General features: G+C 40.5%; 2 protein-coding genes across 2 annotated transcripts in view; one reads left to right on the top strand and one right to left on the bottom strand.

The window, feature by feature from the left end:
• LOC146500887 (general transcription factor IIF subunit 2-like) overlaps positions 1–11,619 on the top strand; it is a 77,549-nt gene extending 65,930 nt beyond the window's left edge. Inside the window, exons 5-8 of the mRNA XM_085134796.1 lie at positions 3,275–3,356; positions 5,517–5,616; positions 7,509–7,652; positions 9,660–11,619. Of these exons, the coding sequence (XP_084990922.1) occupies positions 3,275–3,356; positions 5,517–5,616; positions 7,509–7,652; positions 9,660–9,788 (455 nt within the window). The 3' untranslated portion in view covers positions 9,789–11,619. The remainder of the gene's footprint in view (positions 1–3,274; positions 3,357–5,516; positions 5,617–7,508; positions 7,653–9,659) is intronic.
• Positions 11,302–15,595, bottom strand: tpt1 (tumor protein, translationally-controlled 1). Its single transcript, XM_085134797.1, has 6 exons — positions 15,440–15,595; positions 14,750–14,823; positions 13,111–13,295; positions 12,916–13,021; positions 11,998–12,114; positions 11,302–11,788 (listed from the first exon to the last, which is right to left on the bottom strand). Exons 1-6 carry the CDS (start codon positions 15,465–15,467, stop codon positions 11,786–11,788), a joined length of 513 nt encoding a protein of 170 aa, XP_084990923.1. The 5' UTR covers positions 15,468–15,595; the 3' UTR covers positions 11,302–11,785.
• Between the last annotated feature and the right edge of the window lie 1,368 nt (positions 15,596–16,963).

Genomic DNA, 16,963 nt, shown 5'->3' with positions numbered 1-16,963 from the left:
GCCATCAAGGATTTACAGGATTTACCACCTCAAAAATAAGAAGAGCCTGTTAAAATAAGTTTGACAGCTGGTCTCTCCACTGCACAGGTCACTCAGGCCTATCAGGCTATTCATTATGAATGCCTCGCCAACTATTTGCTGGCCTCTGCAGCTCTCTGTAGACTCGCTCTTTCTGTTTACCCTTTGAGCGTCTCCGTCTTTCTGCTGGTTTTGTTAAATGATGAGTGTAAAATGTAGTGGCTTTTTGGACCTTTTTGAGCGTCCGGCTACAAACGATGCCAACAATGCACAAAAGCGAGAGCCGCTGCCAATCTGACGCCAACGCTCACCAACTGGACTCCGGCATTTCCTGAACGTTCAGAAAAAAAGAAAACTGAAAACGGCTCCCGATAATGATTGGAGAGGAGCAGAAGAGGCATCAAACGGTTCAGCAACAAGGTTGTGGGTTGGGCAGTTGGATAATTGGCTAAAGCACCTTATGAAAGAACAGCTTGAAAATAAATCTAACAAAAGAAAAACCTTTGTGCAGGGTGAATGACAAATGGCAGGAAATGTCAAGCTGTGAGTTCTGGCCGGACTATAAGTATGTTCACTTGATGCTTTATGCTAGTTGAAATGTACAGTTTCTTGAAGTGAAACTCTCTGGATGTGATCAAATAAAAGTCCCTTGCATCTAAAAGTATGCATAAAGATACAGCAGCTTGTCCGTTTCCAGTCTTATGAGCGAATCCTGTAATTATGCAGTTTGGTGCACTTGTTTAAAAGAGACAGCTTTACTTGATAAACGAGCTATGTAGTTTATTCAGTGCACTCAGCTATTTGTAGCGCTCCACTGACAGCAGTTACAGCTACGAGCATGTTTGAGGCTCCTTCTAGCAGCAGCAGCGCACACCTGGCTTTTGAAGCACTTGTGCTCGTTGCGTATTGTCTCCTGCTGTGGCAGATTGGATTGAAAAGTGTTGGTAAATTGCATTCTGTGTCTAAACTGATTTACAGCTGGGTTCAGGTGCTTTGTGGTGATTGAAGACATTCAGAGGTGTATCACAAATCTCAGAAAGTGTATTTTGGGAGAAATTAACGTAATGCGCTCCCAGAAAAAAAGAGTGTGACTAACTTTAATGCTGATGATTGAATTTTGAACAGATTACAGCAAGTGTATCTAAATGTTTTAACTGCCCTCTTCAACTGTTTCCTGTACTCTCCCCATGAGAGGTGCTGAAACGAGTATAAAGAGATGCAAAATGACCACAACAAGTATTTTTTTTTTTTTTTTTTTAAATTGTGTTTTGTGTCTCCTTGTTAAAGCCATGGGTTTGGCTCTTATGTTGGAAAAGCTCCTAATCGGTCCAGGTTGGGCCCTACTCGAGTCTCAATGGTGCCACCGATGAATGCACACTGACGTTTTTAGAAACACAGTGAGCTTTAGTTTCTGAAAACCAGGGGGCACCACAGCCCCCACATTAAATTACCTTCAATGAGGAATCCTCAAAAAGCTTTTATGCACAGGGGTAGTGAGAGTGGGCGTGCAGGCTGGTTGTTTTTGTTGCTTTAAAATGCAGGTAAACACTCAGTGTGAATATTTGGGAATCTTCAGAAGAGAAAAGGACGTGGTGTGGAGCAAAGGTGTGATCTGCTGTCATCAAAGACTGTCACATCCGTGTAACAACCTTTAATTATCGCGTTCAATTTCACTGTCACAGTCTCCCTCATCTTCATCATCTTCATCTGCCCTTTCCATTTATCCCCCACTGAAGACCTCATCTTCTGCTGTCTGCTGTCATTCACGTTAACCTTGGCCAACGTCGGGATGGTTTTGTGTGCCATTTTAGTTGTTTCTAAATCAAATTCAAGGTCTCACTTAAATGTTTGTTTTCTCCTTCTTGAATATGTACATATGTACAGTCTGTGGCTGAAATATATATCAGTGGAAATATCAGCCTACATTTTTAAATTAAAGACTTAAATACTATTAAATTAAAAAAGAGTAAATAACTAACTTGGTGTGCAGTAAATGCGCAGTATATGTTATCATTATGACAGCTTTCGGTTGAGAGAGTTCAATGTAGCCTTTTACATATGGCACAGTCTCGTCCCTTAGCTTTACTCTGTACAAGATCCAGCTTTAACAATCATCTACAAGGCTACATGATGTGACTATTTAGGAGTGATGGGAGCAAGAGGTTAATAATAACTAATGATTAAATGCAGAGTGGATAAACACTCAGTGCAACATTAATGGGAAAAGATTTTTGAATCAGATGAAGAACGTGGGCTGTGGTCTTGTTCTGTGACCGAGTGAGGAAAACTCTGCCAGGTAACATCAAACAAGCCCAAGATTTGAGGTTTTGCAGACAGGAGACCGTGACATGATGTTAACTTGTCAGCTATTTTGAACGTACATGGTCGCGATGGAATGAGGCCTAGCAACCACCTGTGGCTAGACTGTTTGCCTTCAAAGTTTTCGAACATGTAGTTTTCAGCTCCGAGACACAACATTTACTTCAAAGGTGAGCCGTCTCCATTTCTGCTTTCCATCGTGCTTTTTCAAGGTTTACTACTCCTCAGCTAGTAGTTTGTTAGCAGTCTGCAAACACACAGTCTGCTAGCAACCAAAGCAATCACCAGGAAGTTTCTTCTGCAGCAACATCTGATATCATCTGATATCAGCTGATATCAACCAACATTAAGGAACCACTACCGACCAGTCGGGGAATACATGTTTCCCTAGCAACTGGTGGCTGTATTGTGTCCCATATGGTGGACATCTCACGAGCAATGTACTCATGATGTCAGAAAACCTCAGTATAAAAAGCAAATAAAAATTAAGTAAGAAAGCAAGCATCTACAGCAGTCTGAAGTCTGAACTTCTAACAGAGATTATTCATGAATACCTCATTAAGTGAAACTTGGCCATTTTTTAAAGTATCTAAAATGCAACAGTTTAGATATATAAGATAAAAAATAAGGAAATACATTGCAAGTCCACTTCAAATAGGCTGAAGGTAGGAATGTGTGCATTCACCCAAGTTCTCAAGAGGTTAAAAACAGCTTCTGGTAGTTACTTGTAAACTGATTCTTCCAAATGTGCACTAAAGATACCTGCAGTTCAATAAATGTGTGTGTGTGTGTGTGTGTGTGTGTGTGTGTGTGTGTGTGTGTGTGTGTTGTTTGAGTTACACGTCAATAAAATGTGGATAACAAAGACTTCCCTCCGCTTACAGAATCTGTGTGTCTGAATCATGATTAAGCAGTTGAGTCATTGTCTTTGTTGTAGATGAAATCAGTCTGGAGGGGATGGTGGTGCACCGAGCTGAATGCAGACCAGTCGTCACTGACAGCTACATGAAGCTGAAGAAGTGAGTGAACGCTGAAATTTCTCTTCCAAATGCTGCAGTTTGAAAGCTGTTAAATTCATCTTGCATGAGATGATGTAATCCCGAAAACTTAAACATTACAGTGGTTCTTATTGCAGTTGATTAGAATAATATACAGACGGAAAGGAGAGTTAGGAACTCTATCGAGGAGGTAAGTGTATCATTGTCACATTCTACAACCAAGAGATGCCTTCATGAATGGAAATACAGAGAGTTTGCAGCAAGGCACAACAAGCTGGTTACACTCAAGAAGTCCAAATTAGACTTTGCCAGAAAACATCTAAAAACACAGTTCTGGGAAGAAAAAAAAAGATGAAGCCATGATTAACTTGTACTAGAATTAGGAAAGAGAAAAGTATGAACAAAGATGGAAACAGGTCAAACCATGTCATCTGTCAAACATGCTGGCACGGGCATGTACGTGGCTGCCAGTGGAACCTGGATCACTGGTGTTTATTGATGACAGGCCTATAATCTGTGCTCAGGTTCAGAGCAAATAAGTTGAAGGCATTAGATACAAAACTGAATGCAGAAAAAACAACAAACAAGCGGCAACTGAAGGTGGCTGCAGCAAATCCCTGGCAGAGCATCTCATCTCAGAACACAGCAACCGATTGGTGGTGTCCCTGGGTTCTAGATTGATTGTACGAAAAACAATCCTCATGTTTAAAATTCTGTTAGTTTGCCTAATTACTTTTCAGTCCTTGATAATAGGAGGCTGTATAAAAATATAAAAACAGTCGCTGCAAGTTCAGGGAAGTCAGATACATTGTGGCCCATCAAACGCAGATATTTTAGAGGTGCACTGGTAACAAAGTATGACATTTGGAGAGCATCAAACACAAATGTACATCAAACACACAAAGCAGTAAGGGTGTTATTTGTTGTTTTGGAAGCGTGCTGTTGAATTTGCTTCTTTCACCCCTGAAAAGCATGAAATCTATTCAAGTGTTGTGAATTAATTCCAGCATGAGTAGACAAGTTGGCAGCGTGTTGACAGGATCACGACTGCAACTGTTAATTTGTGTACACTAAACACTCGAGTCCACTCTGGCTGTTTTTTTTGTTTTGTTTTTTGTTTTTTTTATTTCCAAACTGGTTCCTGTCTCCTCTTCATTGGATTATGCTATTCCAACCAGAGTTGGAGGATGGCATTGCTATAGCAACAGCATCACTGTGGCAGATGCACTGCTACAATCCAACCAAAGGCAAACACAAAACACAGCAGTGTGTGAGACGCTTCCTCTGTCGACCATCAAATCAGCGAGGCACATTAGAACTAACAGAAAGCACCTTGAAAACTGAAGTGCAAAAAAGCAGTCTTATGTCCTCTGTCCCTAACATGGCCGGTGTGTGTTCATAACAAAGCTGAGATCCTCCTTAGACATTACAGGATGGCAGTATTTATCTAACACAGAGCACGGAGCTAACTTAGATCTGTCTGATTTGTACTTCGACACAAACTTGAGAAGAAAATTCTTCACTTTTGGATCCAGTTTTTTAATCTCCCAGTTGGACAGCAGCTGACAAATGGCCCTCCATCATTTCAGGCTACAGGATAATGAAGGACATTATGTTGTCATGGTGGCGTCTGTGTGTGTGGACACAATTCAAGAATAGTTTTGCTACATTTTCAAGTGATTATATGAAGCTTTTTGCCACCTTTTTCCGGTACATTAGTGAAAATATTCAATCGACTAAATGTATGCATTAGATCCAATTTGATCATTATTGGGTTTATTTATAAATGGGGAGGACAATTGGCTTCACTAATGGCAGCACTGAAGCAGGAGTGCTTGTGGCCAATATCAGTTATCACAGTGATTATGGCAGGACATCAGGGAGGCAGAGTGCTTTGCTGTTTGATTTGATGGTCAAACTATAATAAAAAATGTGAGTCAAGATTAATGAAAGTCAAAAAAATAAATAAACAAAGCAGGATATCTTCAAGCAAAGCAGCTGCCATTACTTGTTTGCTTAGCTCAAGCGCAAGGTGATGACAGTTGTGTTTTGTGCCAACAGGCCAATCTGTCAGCCGAGATCGCATTAGACGTTAGAGCACAGATGATAGAGGAAACTTTCTCTCTCTCTCACTCCGTGTGTGTGTGTGTGTGTGTGTGTGTGTGTGTGTGTGTGTGTCAGATTGCAGATTAAAGAGTCCATCAAGCCTCAGCGTTTGTCACAGCAGCTGGAGAGAGCCGTCACCACCATCTTCAAGCCTGTGGCCAACCATGATTTCAATGTGAGAAATAATATCAGCAGTCCTTGCATGCATGTGTCTGTAACTAGTTTGACTCATATTATCACTTGTTTGATAAAATGGTTTTAATCCTGTAAAGTCTGGGTCAAAGTGCAAGAAAAGTGCAAAAAAAAAAGAAATTGAATATCAACGTGTATATGTGAGTTTTAATTTGTATTACTGTTTGCTGCTCACAGTAGCAAGGCAAGGAAAAAATACCACTGTTGATGTAGAGGTCTTAAAAACTCATGGATCTAATATGATACACTTGGCATTGTCGGGTAAAAAAAAAGCTGTTGTGCTGACGTAATGTTGCCAGCTGCGAGGTCGTCTTTCATAAAGAAACTTAAAGGTCTCTCTCAACGAGAATGAATCACATCAAACTTCAGACAGCACATTATGTATTAATGACCCAGTTTTCATCACTTCACCAATCTCTTCATCACACAAGCAGATAATAATTTTGTTTGTGTTTTCTTTAATGCATTTTGATCTTCTAATGGTTCGCTTGCTGAACTTGATTCTCCATCAGCACCTTTACTTTTCAGTATTAAGTTCTTTCCCAGCTAAAGACGAGATATAAGATGAGTTCAGGAAGGAACTTTTTTTTGTTTTTTAATTCCTCAGCTTTGTTGTATTTGTTCAGTTCCATCTTAAAATATAAATATTTCATGGAAATTTTAAACTAAATTACTACAAAACAGCTAAAAATGCATTTTATAAAAGTTCATCTTATTGCATTCTTTTACAGGATTAAGGGGAATTCTTTGAAATTATATTTTATCTATTATAAGTTTTGGAAATTTTACAGGAACTGTTTGTATCCAGTTGTGGATCTTTCACGTGTTAGGTGAATGTCTTAACCGCTACAATGTGCTAAAAAAGGTTAACTAGTTCAGTTAAAAAATTTTTAAAATAAACAAGACTTCTCGTTTCCCACCTGCAGTACCTTCACGGCCCACCAAGAGGTTGCAGCCCACACTTATTTATGTATTATGTATTTAAAAAAACCCACACATATATATATGTACTTTTTGTAATGTAACCTCCTGAAGGGAATAATTATGGTATGAAAGGTATTTTACCTTCTGTGGGTCACCATTTTATTAATATTTTAAACTAACAGGTTTTCATAGACTGTACATAAATGATGGACATCCATTGGCTTGTGATGTCCATTTGAGTGTTTTGATCATAACCATTTAACTTTGATGAGTGAAACTTGGATCACAGCATTTCAACAAAGCATACTCCGCTTTATTGGTTAAATTAGAAGATTTTACTGGAAGAAAATCATTCTGTATTAAGGAAAATTTAATGAGCAACAAAGACTTAATAAAAACCTGTTTAAGGTTTTAAGATTATTTCTTCAGGTCAAGTGACCAGTCAGGTCATTTCCTCATAGTTATTTTTGCAGCCAAAAAAGTCGCCCCCTGCTGGCCGTTTGAGAGGATGCAAGTTTAAGCTCCACTTTTGCATTTTTCAGATACAGCCGCTAGACCCATCTGTGATCTGTATTTTCTGTGGTCTTCCAGGTTAATTGCCTCTGGCTCATTTTCCCCTTTGGTGGGGTTAATTAGTGGGGATATGACCTCAGAACCTGTTCCAAGATAACAACAAAGCGCTTCCAGGTTTAGGTCCTAGACTTTGGCTTTCAGTAATGCATTGTGGTTCAGTTTGAATTCTATGTGAAAACTGAACAAGCTAAGGGGGGAATGCAACAAGTGTGCCATCAGTTGCTGATTCAAATCAGGAGAAAACAGTCGGTGCACAATTTTTGGTGTTTAAATCCAACTGAAATGATCTTAGTTGTCTTTAGTCTGGCTATATTATATAGCATTTTAACTGTCACTAATGTTACTGTCATCAGTTTTAATACTGAGTTTGGGTCTAAGGTGGAGTATGAGAAGAAAAAGAAGACTGAAGGGAAGATGGTGAGAGCTGAACGTCAGCTCGTGTTGGACATGCTCTTCTCGGCCTTCGAGAAGCACCAGTATTACAACATTAAGGCGCTGGTGGACATCACCAAACAACCTGTGGTGAGCAGCGTGCACGCACACAAACCCATGTGAAACAGGCAACATGTACACACACTCAAACATGCACACATGCAACAGCATCGCTGTAAAAAGCATAAAAAAAAACAATACACCTGCCCACTATCCACCTTGCTTTGTTAAATTTGAACAAATCGCCCACGGTGTGACGTTCATGCCTGTTCACACTATCTGTTGTGGCTGAAATTTGGGCCAACGTGTGCACACACACACACGCACACATGGCATGAATCGATACAGTGCAGTGGATTCGTTCCAGCTCGCAGTGAACAGAAATGTGTAGGTGCTGATGAGACCTTTAGGTCCTCCTCTCCCTCTGATTGCATCTGATTGCATAACCAGTGGCTGAGTAGGAGTCAAACGCCCCAATACACTCCACACCATCATTTCTCTCCTAAAGCACTTGGCTAGCACTCAAATTAACTGAACTAAAGTAACCGAAATGCCCATTATGAAAAGTCTTGAAACACATTACGGTTATTCATCAGTTGGCGGCCACGTCTTTACAAGCTCAACAGAGACACCTGCTGGTCATTGCAGAGGATTGTCTGATCTACTAAAGAGTAGCCCCTGCTTGTGAGTTCATGCCTGCTGAATAAACCAAAAGTCAATGTTAGCGCATGATTTAAAGTAAGAAGAAACAGCTTTTTGGCCACTTGTTTCAAATAATGAGTCAGTGTATGTACTTGTTTGATATGATCCTTAAATAAGTTTGTTACAATTGCAACAGTATGCTACAGGTGTTTTTGAAAAAAGAAATAAGGAAAAGCATATCAGGTCCACTCTAACCCTCTGACAGCTAAACCAGGGTTGTTTTTGTGCCTAAAGGGGAATATTTGCTCACTGCACATGTCTTTGTAGCTGGTTGTTGATTATTAGGGTTATCCAGTTGCCTAGGTAACCTACTACGTATTTGCCACCCTGTCATATGTCAATCAGTGGCAGTTTTCCTGAAGACACTTCAGTCGCTTACCTCGAAGTTCAGAAAAGTTTGACTCGGGACCCACAAACTGCAACTATTTCTGTTCTTTTTTTATTATTAGTCCTTTATTTATCCAGGTAAAAAATCTCATTGAGATTAAAATCTCATTTCCAAGAGAGACCTGGCATCAGTTGTCAGTTGAAGTTGCTGATGTCATCGACTTTTTGTGGTTTCTAGTTTCTGCTGTTCACTTCCTGCGTGAACGCCCCTGAACCAAGAAATGGATTATACCTAACCTTAGACTAACTGCTTCTACCAGTGGAGCTCTTTTTAGTACTCTGGGAATATACTTGATCCATAACTGAGGGGGAAAAAAGGACACCAGAAGCCAGAAATCTCATATTCTTATAGCATAGAGTGATTGTGGAAACAGATCAGTGATTTATTAGACCTCACAATATTTCCCCTGTGGATCTCAGGGGAAATTTTCTAAACAGTGGTCACCACCATAGTGGCTCGAGTCCATCATGAGGAGATCGAGAGACACGTTCTCTCTCATATGCACTGGGTTTCCTCACAGTTCAACAGCTCACCTGGGAGGGGCCATAGACACGTGCCTAAATCGCCTGAGCTGGCTTCTTTGGATGCGAAGGAGTTGTGGCTCTTCTCTGAGCCATTTGTGAGCGCCACACCCCTGTATGTGGGATGGCCCTCCTGTGGAACCACAACATGCAGGAAGAGGCACGTGGATTTGTAGTATTGTGGATCAGGCAGCAGACAAAGGCAGGGAGTCAATCACCAGCTCCCAGTAGTGTCCTATACTAATAACTGGTACTTAAAGATAAATATGAAGCCAGTACCGGTTTAGCAACTGGTTTAGAACAAGCGCAGGAGAAAGTGGGTGTGAACTGAAAAATGAAGGCATACTTTTGTCTTTGTGTGGGTTAAAGTAACAAGGTGCAAATGTTTGCTCTTTGTGCTCAGTTAGTTACAAATTGTCCACCAAATCATGCAACACATCTGTTTAAATGCACCATGTTTCAAGCTGCTTCTTGTGTCTGGCACAGACCTACCTGAAAGAAATCATGAGGGAAATCGGCACATACAACAGCAAAGGCGTTCACAAAAGCACCTGGGAACTGAAGCCGGAGTACCGACACTACCAATCTGACGAGGAGGAGATGCAGACCACCTAGGCCGAGCCAGAGTCCACTGAAGTATCTTCTGGGCCTCAAATTTGCAATAAATTTGTTTTTTTCAGTAATTTTGTTTTATGTTAACAGGATTATGGGGAGAAAAAGCTTTGTGTGCACTCAAACATAACTAATATGGCACGATGGTGTAAAATCTTTATTTTTGTGGTAGGATAAATTTTTTGTGTGTATTCCAAGAAAGAAATAAACGTCCTCTGCTGAGGAAAACAAAGATTAAGGGGCAAACTGGCTCAAAACTTCTAGTATGCTGCCTCTTTATAGGAGTGTTACTATGGCAACTGTGAACAGCCCTAAACTATGGTTACAATGAATCACACCAGCTGCTGCTGCTAGTCTGACTGCACCCCAGCTGTTAAATGTGTGTCAGCAGGTCTCATTCCCATTAGTTTCAAGTGAGAACAACTTTCTTTTTTCCCTTTTTTTTTTTTTTAAAGCCATGCAATTTGGTTTTTGTAATTAACAAAAGTATTAACTCTTCTGTAACCAGCTTGTTTTTTCAAAATGTGATCTCATCTTCACACAAGTCACAAGTATAGACAAACACTGTCTTTAATAGACAGTTTTACCTCTTTTATTTCCCCCCACCAGCACAGTGCAAAGCAGTTCTGCTTTGGTTGCTTTTGAGAAGTAGCCCACATTTCAAAAGGTTTGAGACCCTTTGAAAATGACACATAACAGCAGTTGGGGTAACATCCATGGGGAAGAAGACAAAAAAAACAAAAACAAAAAAACATGTTTAAGGTTATCATCTAGTTGAGACTAAAGACCACCTTAGATAAACTTAACAAATATATTTGATGTCTGTGCTGTCCTAACAACCAGGTAATTTGACAGTTGGCTACACACGTTTCTTTGTACTGCAGTCCTTCAGCAATGGATTAAACTGCAGATCACTAGGCTGCTCTGAATCACTACTGTAAAACTATGGATGATCAAAATGAATTAAGTCATTAATAAAATTGGAAATTGTATTGAAATTAGAAATTGATATTTTATTACTGACATTTAATGTCACTAATTTCAGCACTTGTTGCCCTCCATATAACTTTCACACATTTAACACCAATCTCATCAGCAACTTCTCATTCAGTAAATTGCATTCCTCATACACCCGACCTTGGGCCAACAGCACTTAGTTCACTCCTGAACAACCTCTGTACGACCAGCTCTAGTCGTCCTACTAATTTGTTTTTATTCATTACTTTGTATGGCAACATTTTTTCTTGAATTTCGCTTTTATACATAAGACTCCTTTTATACATGAAGCTCACACATTACATTGCCAGCAGCTACTGGCAGAGACTGTTCTGCACTTCACAAAAATCTGAGAATCAAAAAGGTGAATGAGAAAACCCAAGGACAACTGCACATGAGATCAGCTTGTCAACGCTACAAAAGCATCTTTTCAAGCAATTCAAAAAGGATATTCTGAAATCCAGCCTACAAACTGCCTCTTTGCAGCACCAGAAGTGAAGGTTGACACAGAAATGAAATGGAAAGTTGTGGTACTCGTTTTTATTCATTTTCAAATTAAACCATAAGTCTTTTTTGTAGATGGAATCTTATTTAATGCAACCACAAACCCAAACTCAAAGCGGTCTGGTGATGCCAACCTGTATGGATTGTTGCTAAAACAGTATGCAGACAGAAGGAAAACAAACGTCTTCTTTCAGCCAGTCAGAGCTTTGCTCGCTGTCCAAGCCTTTTTGTTTCAATCACAAAAACTGGGCCAATCCTGGGACAAAAATCAAACACTGCAAAAGCCAAAAAAGAAAAAGGTTAAAAACTGTATTTGGTGACTAATCATGTTTGATTCACCCCCCAGGTTTGGGAGCGGTTCTGTGGGCCGTAATGTGAATATTTAAGAAATTGGACAATGTTTCTGTTCAGGCATGATGCAAGGTAATGCTCCTCCAGTCTGCTTTGTAGGCCATTTTGGAAGCAGCAGTCAGGTGAACAGCAGATGTAATTCCAGGTAGTTACTGTTTGAAAGAGAGAGGAACAGTGTGTAGTTATTAAATTTAACTATCTACACCCAAGTGGACAGCAGGCAGGATTTTACAAACACGGAACATTCATTTAGAAATCCAGACTGAATTAGTGTGTGTACTGTGGCATACTGATGTTCTCCAGCAGAAACACTTTGTAGTTCGAGAAATGTATCAAGTCTTTCCCACTTCATAGCACTTACGCATTTTTCAATCTCCAGGCCATCTTTGAAGAAAAGCATGAATGGTGTGATGCCATCCTCACGGTAGTCCAGCAGACCAACCATGCCCTCTGGGTTCATGGACTCTCCTGTGAAAAACTGCAAGCAAACAGCAAAGTCTTTAATTAAAAAAAGAAGTTCAGATTACAAAGATTTGCAACTCTTAAACCCATAATTTATTCACAGTAGAACACAGAAAATGCCAATTTTTTTTTTAAATCTAATAAAATTTCATTTCAAATTTGGCAGCTTTTCTTGAATTTGGTGGCAGGGACAAGTCTCCCCATCACCCCCCAAATGTACCTTCATTGAGTCTCAGATTAGGTATGTTTCATTAACAAGGTTTGGAATGCTGGCTGTCAGCCACAGATCAACATGCCAAAGAACTGACATGTTTATTTCAAACAAGCAAGCTGGTTAAACTTGTCTTTTTGACACTACTTAACAGCAGCACCCAGTCTAGATGTCAAGTATTCACACTACGTTATCACACACGGTCTATAAAGCTACTAACTGACAAATGATAGAGGCAAATCCACCTCCGGGATGAAAACATTAGCAATTGATGATGACTCACAAAAGAAAAACCTGTCAGCTGAGAGTCTCCCATAAACTGAATTCTCCTGGTGCCAACATGGTTATTGCCACAGTTTTCAGAGCTTCAGCTGCATGATTCAACTCAAGTGTTGTATAGACACACTCCGAAAGTGACATGCAGGCCTTTCTACAAGACTTGAAAATGTCACTCAGACTCAAATTCCACACATTGTCTACACTCCTCACCCTTCCCGTTGGCTTTTAAGGGTTTCCAAAAATACCGTAGTTACTGTATTCGCAAGGCAAAACTTTATATTTAGTGTGAACATGGTTTAAAATGCCATTTCATCTCTGTATACGTACCTGGTAGTTCTTGATGTTCCCCAAGATTTTCTTGACTTCTGGTTGGATGTCAGCCATAAAGCTCTCCACTCTATCTGGTTTGGTCTCTTGCAGCTTGGCTTTAACACTAGACATGCAAACAGACACATTCACTTAACAGAGCTGAAGATCATTCAAAACCAGAACTCCTCCTCACTGGCACATCAAGCTACTCACGCCTTCACATAATCCTTAATGTAAGTCATGTACTGCTTCTTGTCAAAGCCCGTCTCCTGCAGTTTGTGGTTCAGGACGATGTCGACACCGGAGATTGTGGAAGACTCGTTGCCCTCGGTTGCTTCCTCAGCAGAAGCGTTGGCTGCAATTAGAGAATCATCAAACCCTTCTGTCCTGGTGACGGTCTGTAGTTGAGGAGAGGAAGAAAAAAAGAAAAAACAATTATTACTGGTGCATCATAGCAAGGGCAATAGTAAATGATTGGGAAATACCAATAGATCAGTTGGCCTCATATTCAGTATTTGAGCCATTTAAAAATGTATAACTAACAAGAACAGCCGGCTGACTTAAATGTCGTAGCCTGCAACAGTTTCCCAACCTCTTCGAGGCTAAACCTCATTGCTATAGTATTTGTCATTATACCTGAAGCCCAGTTTATCTGTTGCATTTATGTACTTATGAAAAAAAAAAAAGCATACACATAAATACAGCCCTTCCTCATATACATCTTAAAATTTACAACAGGATATTATTTAGCAAAACCCCGATCCGCCATCCTGATCTGAATCACATCTTTTTTTGTTTAAACCTAAAAATGTTACTTTTTATTAACTTAAAAACAAAGCTTTATTTAAGTATTTGCTTGGTAACTACTTCACCAAGTTTCTTTGACTAATTTTAAAGTATGCTTAAAGACAAACACCAAGCTAACATGATACTTCAAACTGTTCTAGCATTTAAATTTTTTTTTGTGTGATTCTGAGGCAGGTTAAGGACCTTATAGTTACGCCATTGGAGACCTGCAACTATGAGTCATCTTCAGTCATAGTCAATATGACGTCATGGAAGTACAGCCAGAAATCACATGACTCACTCCAAAAAACATCTACCAATCTACTTTAAACATAAGTAGTGGCCCATCCCGAATAATAATACCAAAGCTGTAAGAGAAATTACAAAACTGGGGAATAAATTTAAAAAGAGCATACGCTTTATTTGTTAATTACCATATGATTGTGTCCCGGTGTTTTAGATGCAAGCTCAGCCAAGACAGAAACAAATAAAATGCTAGTACCTTTATTTTTTCCCCACCCCCCTTTGTGGTCAGCTTTCCCCACCCCCATTTTCTCTTTCTGGGTGTGTGTGTTGGTATTTGTCCCTCAAATTCCAATTGCTTTGTACATATATCCATTCCAACAGCTTCAGCAGTCTTCTTCCAGTAATTAGCCGTTTCTATGTTACATTAAACGATGATTATTATTCCTTAGATTGAGATAATGATGGCTACTCTCTCAGTAATGAACTCAAAAACTGGTTAAAAAGTAGCCAGAAGCCACTCACAGAAGGAATGGACAGTACTGAAAAGGCCAACACAACAGTCTTGGGCTGTATTGATCTAACGTGTTGTTACATTTCTAGTGAGGTCTGCCAGATAACAGTTTAATTTCCCACCAAAGCATAAATCCCTAATAAGGGAGCAGCTTAAAGCAGCTACTTATTCTCCGAGGTTTTAAAACACCTTAGTTTTGGGTATATGCCAACTACACTTTAAATTTCGCTGTAAAGCAGCAATGAACAAGCTGTTGGAAAAGGGTGAAACTGGCTAAATCCTCTGTTGAACATGTGGTTTCGAACTCACCTTTCCTTCAACCTCAAAGAAGATCCCGTTTTCACTTTCTTTGACTTTAAAGGCATCTGAGAACATCTCATCACCTGTAGAAGGAAAAGGGAGGAAGGAACATATTACAACACTCCAAGCTAACATCATCATTTAAAAGAACAGAAGCAGCAGCAGAGGCTAAAAAGTTATCCACAATTCAAGGCTGAATCTTGTGCGATTAAAATAAAATGTGAGGCGTAGTGGCGGGGAAACACCAACAATGGCAAGTCTAGAAAAATCTGCCGGACAAAAATAAAACTGCAGCAGAGGGGGGATGCTGAAAGGCCACATTCACCACGTTACTTTACCATGACGAACCCCAACAGGAATAGCCCCAACCCCCGGCAACTACCAAGCTACCTCACCGGTGACTGAGCCGGTGCTCTTTTAGACTTTTATAAAACTTTAATTGAGCCGAAGTGTGGGCAAAGCTAAAAAGCTAACCGGCCACAATCACCGGCTAGCCTAACAGGGTGGCTAACTCCACATACTCTTCTGATTGAGTTAGCATCTGGCTAGCTAGCGCTAACTTCCGAACCATGACAACACGAGTTAGCTTGTTAGTGTGACCAACTCTCACCTATAACATCACAACAAACGTGAAATAACACACGCGACCGTCACGCTACCCGGTCAGCGTGAAAGAAGACACGTAAAACAATCACTCACCGCTGATAAGGTCCCTGTAGATGATCATTTTGCTGCTTCGGTGTTAATTCTTCCCAGAGACAGAGAGCAGGCCAACCGCCCAAACAGCACGGGAGAGGAAAAAGACCGATCAGGCCGCGAGGCGCTACATTTACATCCTGCTGACGTCACTGTGGGTCGGCTCCTGCTCCGGGTTCTGCTGCCACTTGTGGGTGCAGTGGTCAGACGTGGTACTACAGCTGTTCTGAACTAGGAAATTCTGGATCATCACAGCACAAAAGGAGCAGCTTGTAGAATCTGTTGCATGATCTGAAGCTCTTCTGAGGCTCTTTCTTTGAGATTTTTCCCCATGTGACAACCTCCATGGTGGACAAATTCTCATTTCAAGAATCATCTTTACACAATCATTGAATAAGATATCAGTCGGCAATCGCCCCCAGGAACCATTAGTTGCTGGGGGAAGATGTGTGTTCCCTGACCAGTTTACAAGTTGTTCCTGGGGAGAATTAAGGGGTGCTACAGCAAAAGCCTTTAGATTTCTTTGGTTGTTAGCAGTTACTGATGTAGCTTGCATGAAAGACACCAACCTGAGGAATTGCAAGGAGGTTTTTGGTGTAGTACCATATTTGTTGCAGCCAGTTTTAACTAGCAATTGGTAGCAAACTACAACCATAGTTTTCAGGGGGGTTGCTTGTCTCTAGGCCTGTGTCACTGGGGCTTTATGTTTTGTGCATGACAGATTACAAAAATGCCCAAACTTCTTTTTAATGCTGCAATTATCTGACTAGCTTTATGGCTTAACTCAACACTCAACCATTGAGTCTAGAGTGGATCTTTTATATACAGGTTGTAGACCAGGGGTGAGCAACTCCAGGCCCCGAGGGCCGGTGTCCTGCAGGTTTTAGATTTCACCTTGGGTCAACACACCTGAATCACATAATTAGTTCGTTACCAGGCATCTGGAGAACTTCAGGACATGGTGAGGAGCTAATTTAGCCATTTAAATCAGCTGTGTTGGTTCAAGGACATCTAAAACCTGCAAGGACACCGGCCCTCGAGGCCTGGAGTTGCCCACCCCTGCTGTAGACAACTTAATGCACAGGTGTCGAACTCCAGGCCTCGAGGGCTAGTGTCCTGCAGGTTTTAGATGTGTCCTTGATCCAACACAGCTGATTTAAATGGCTAAATGACCTCCTCAACACATCTTGAAGTTCTCCAGAAGCCTGGTAATGAACTAATCATTTGATTCAGGTGTGTTGACCCAAGGTGAGATCTAAAACCTGCAGGACACCAGCCCTCGGGGCCTGGAGTTCGACACCCCTGACTTAATGCAACTACTCACTTTAAGGTTATACTACTTTAAGCTCTGAATTAAAAATACCAGTGGTAATGGAAAGAAAGAGTGCAAGTTTCCAGTTTCCAAATAGTTTGATGCTCATCCACGTTGTCACATTAAATACCTGAATGCAAAATCTTTTAAGTGGTGAAATAAAGTCGATAGAAGTCTAAAAATACCCCGAGTGAACCTGCAAACTGTATCCGAGC

This window comes from Neolamprologus multifasciatus, chromosome 16 (genome assembly GCF_963576455.1).
Source record: "Neolamprologus multifasciatus chromosome 16, fNeoMul1.2, whole genome shotgun sequence".
NCBI lineage: Eukaryota > Metazoa > Chordata > Actinopteri > Cichliformes > Cichlidae > Neolamprologus > Neolamprologus multifasciatus.
Note: the sequence above shows the minus strand (reverse complement) of the source record. Positions and strands in the feature narration are given on the sequence as shown.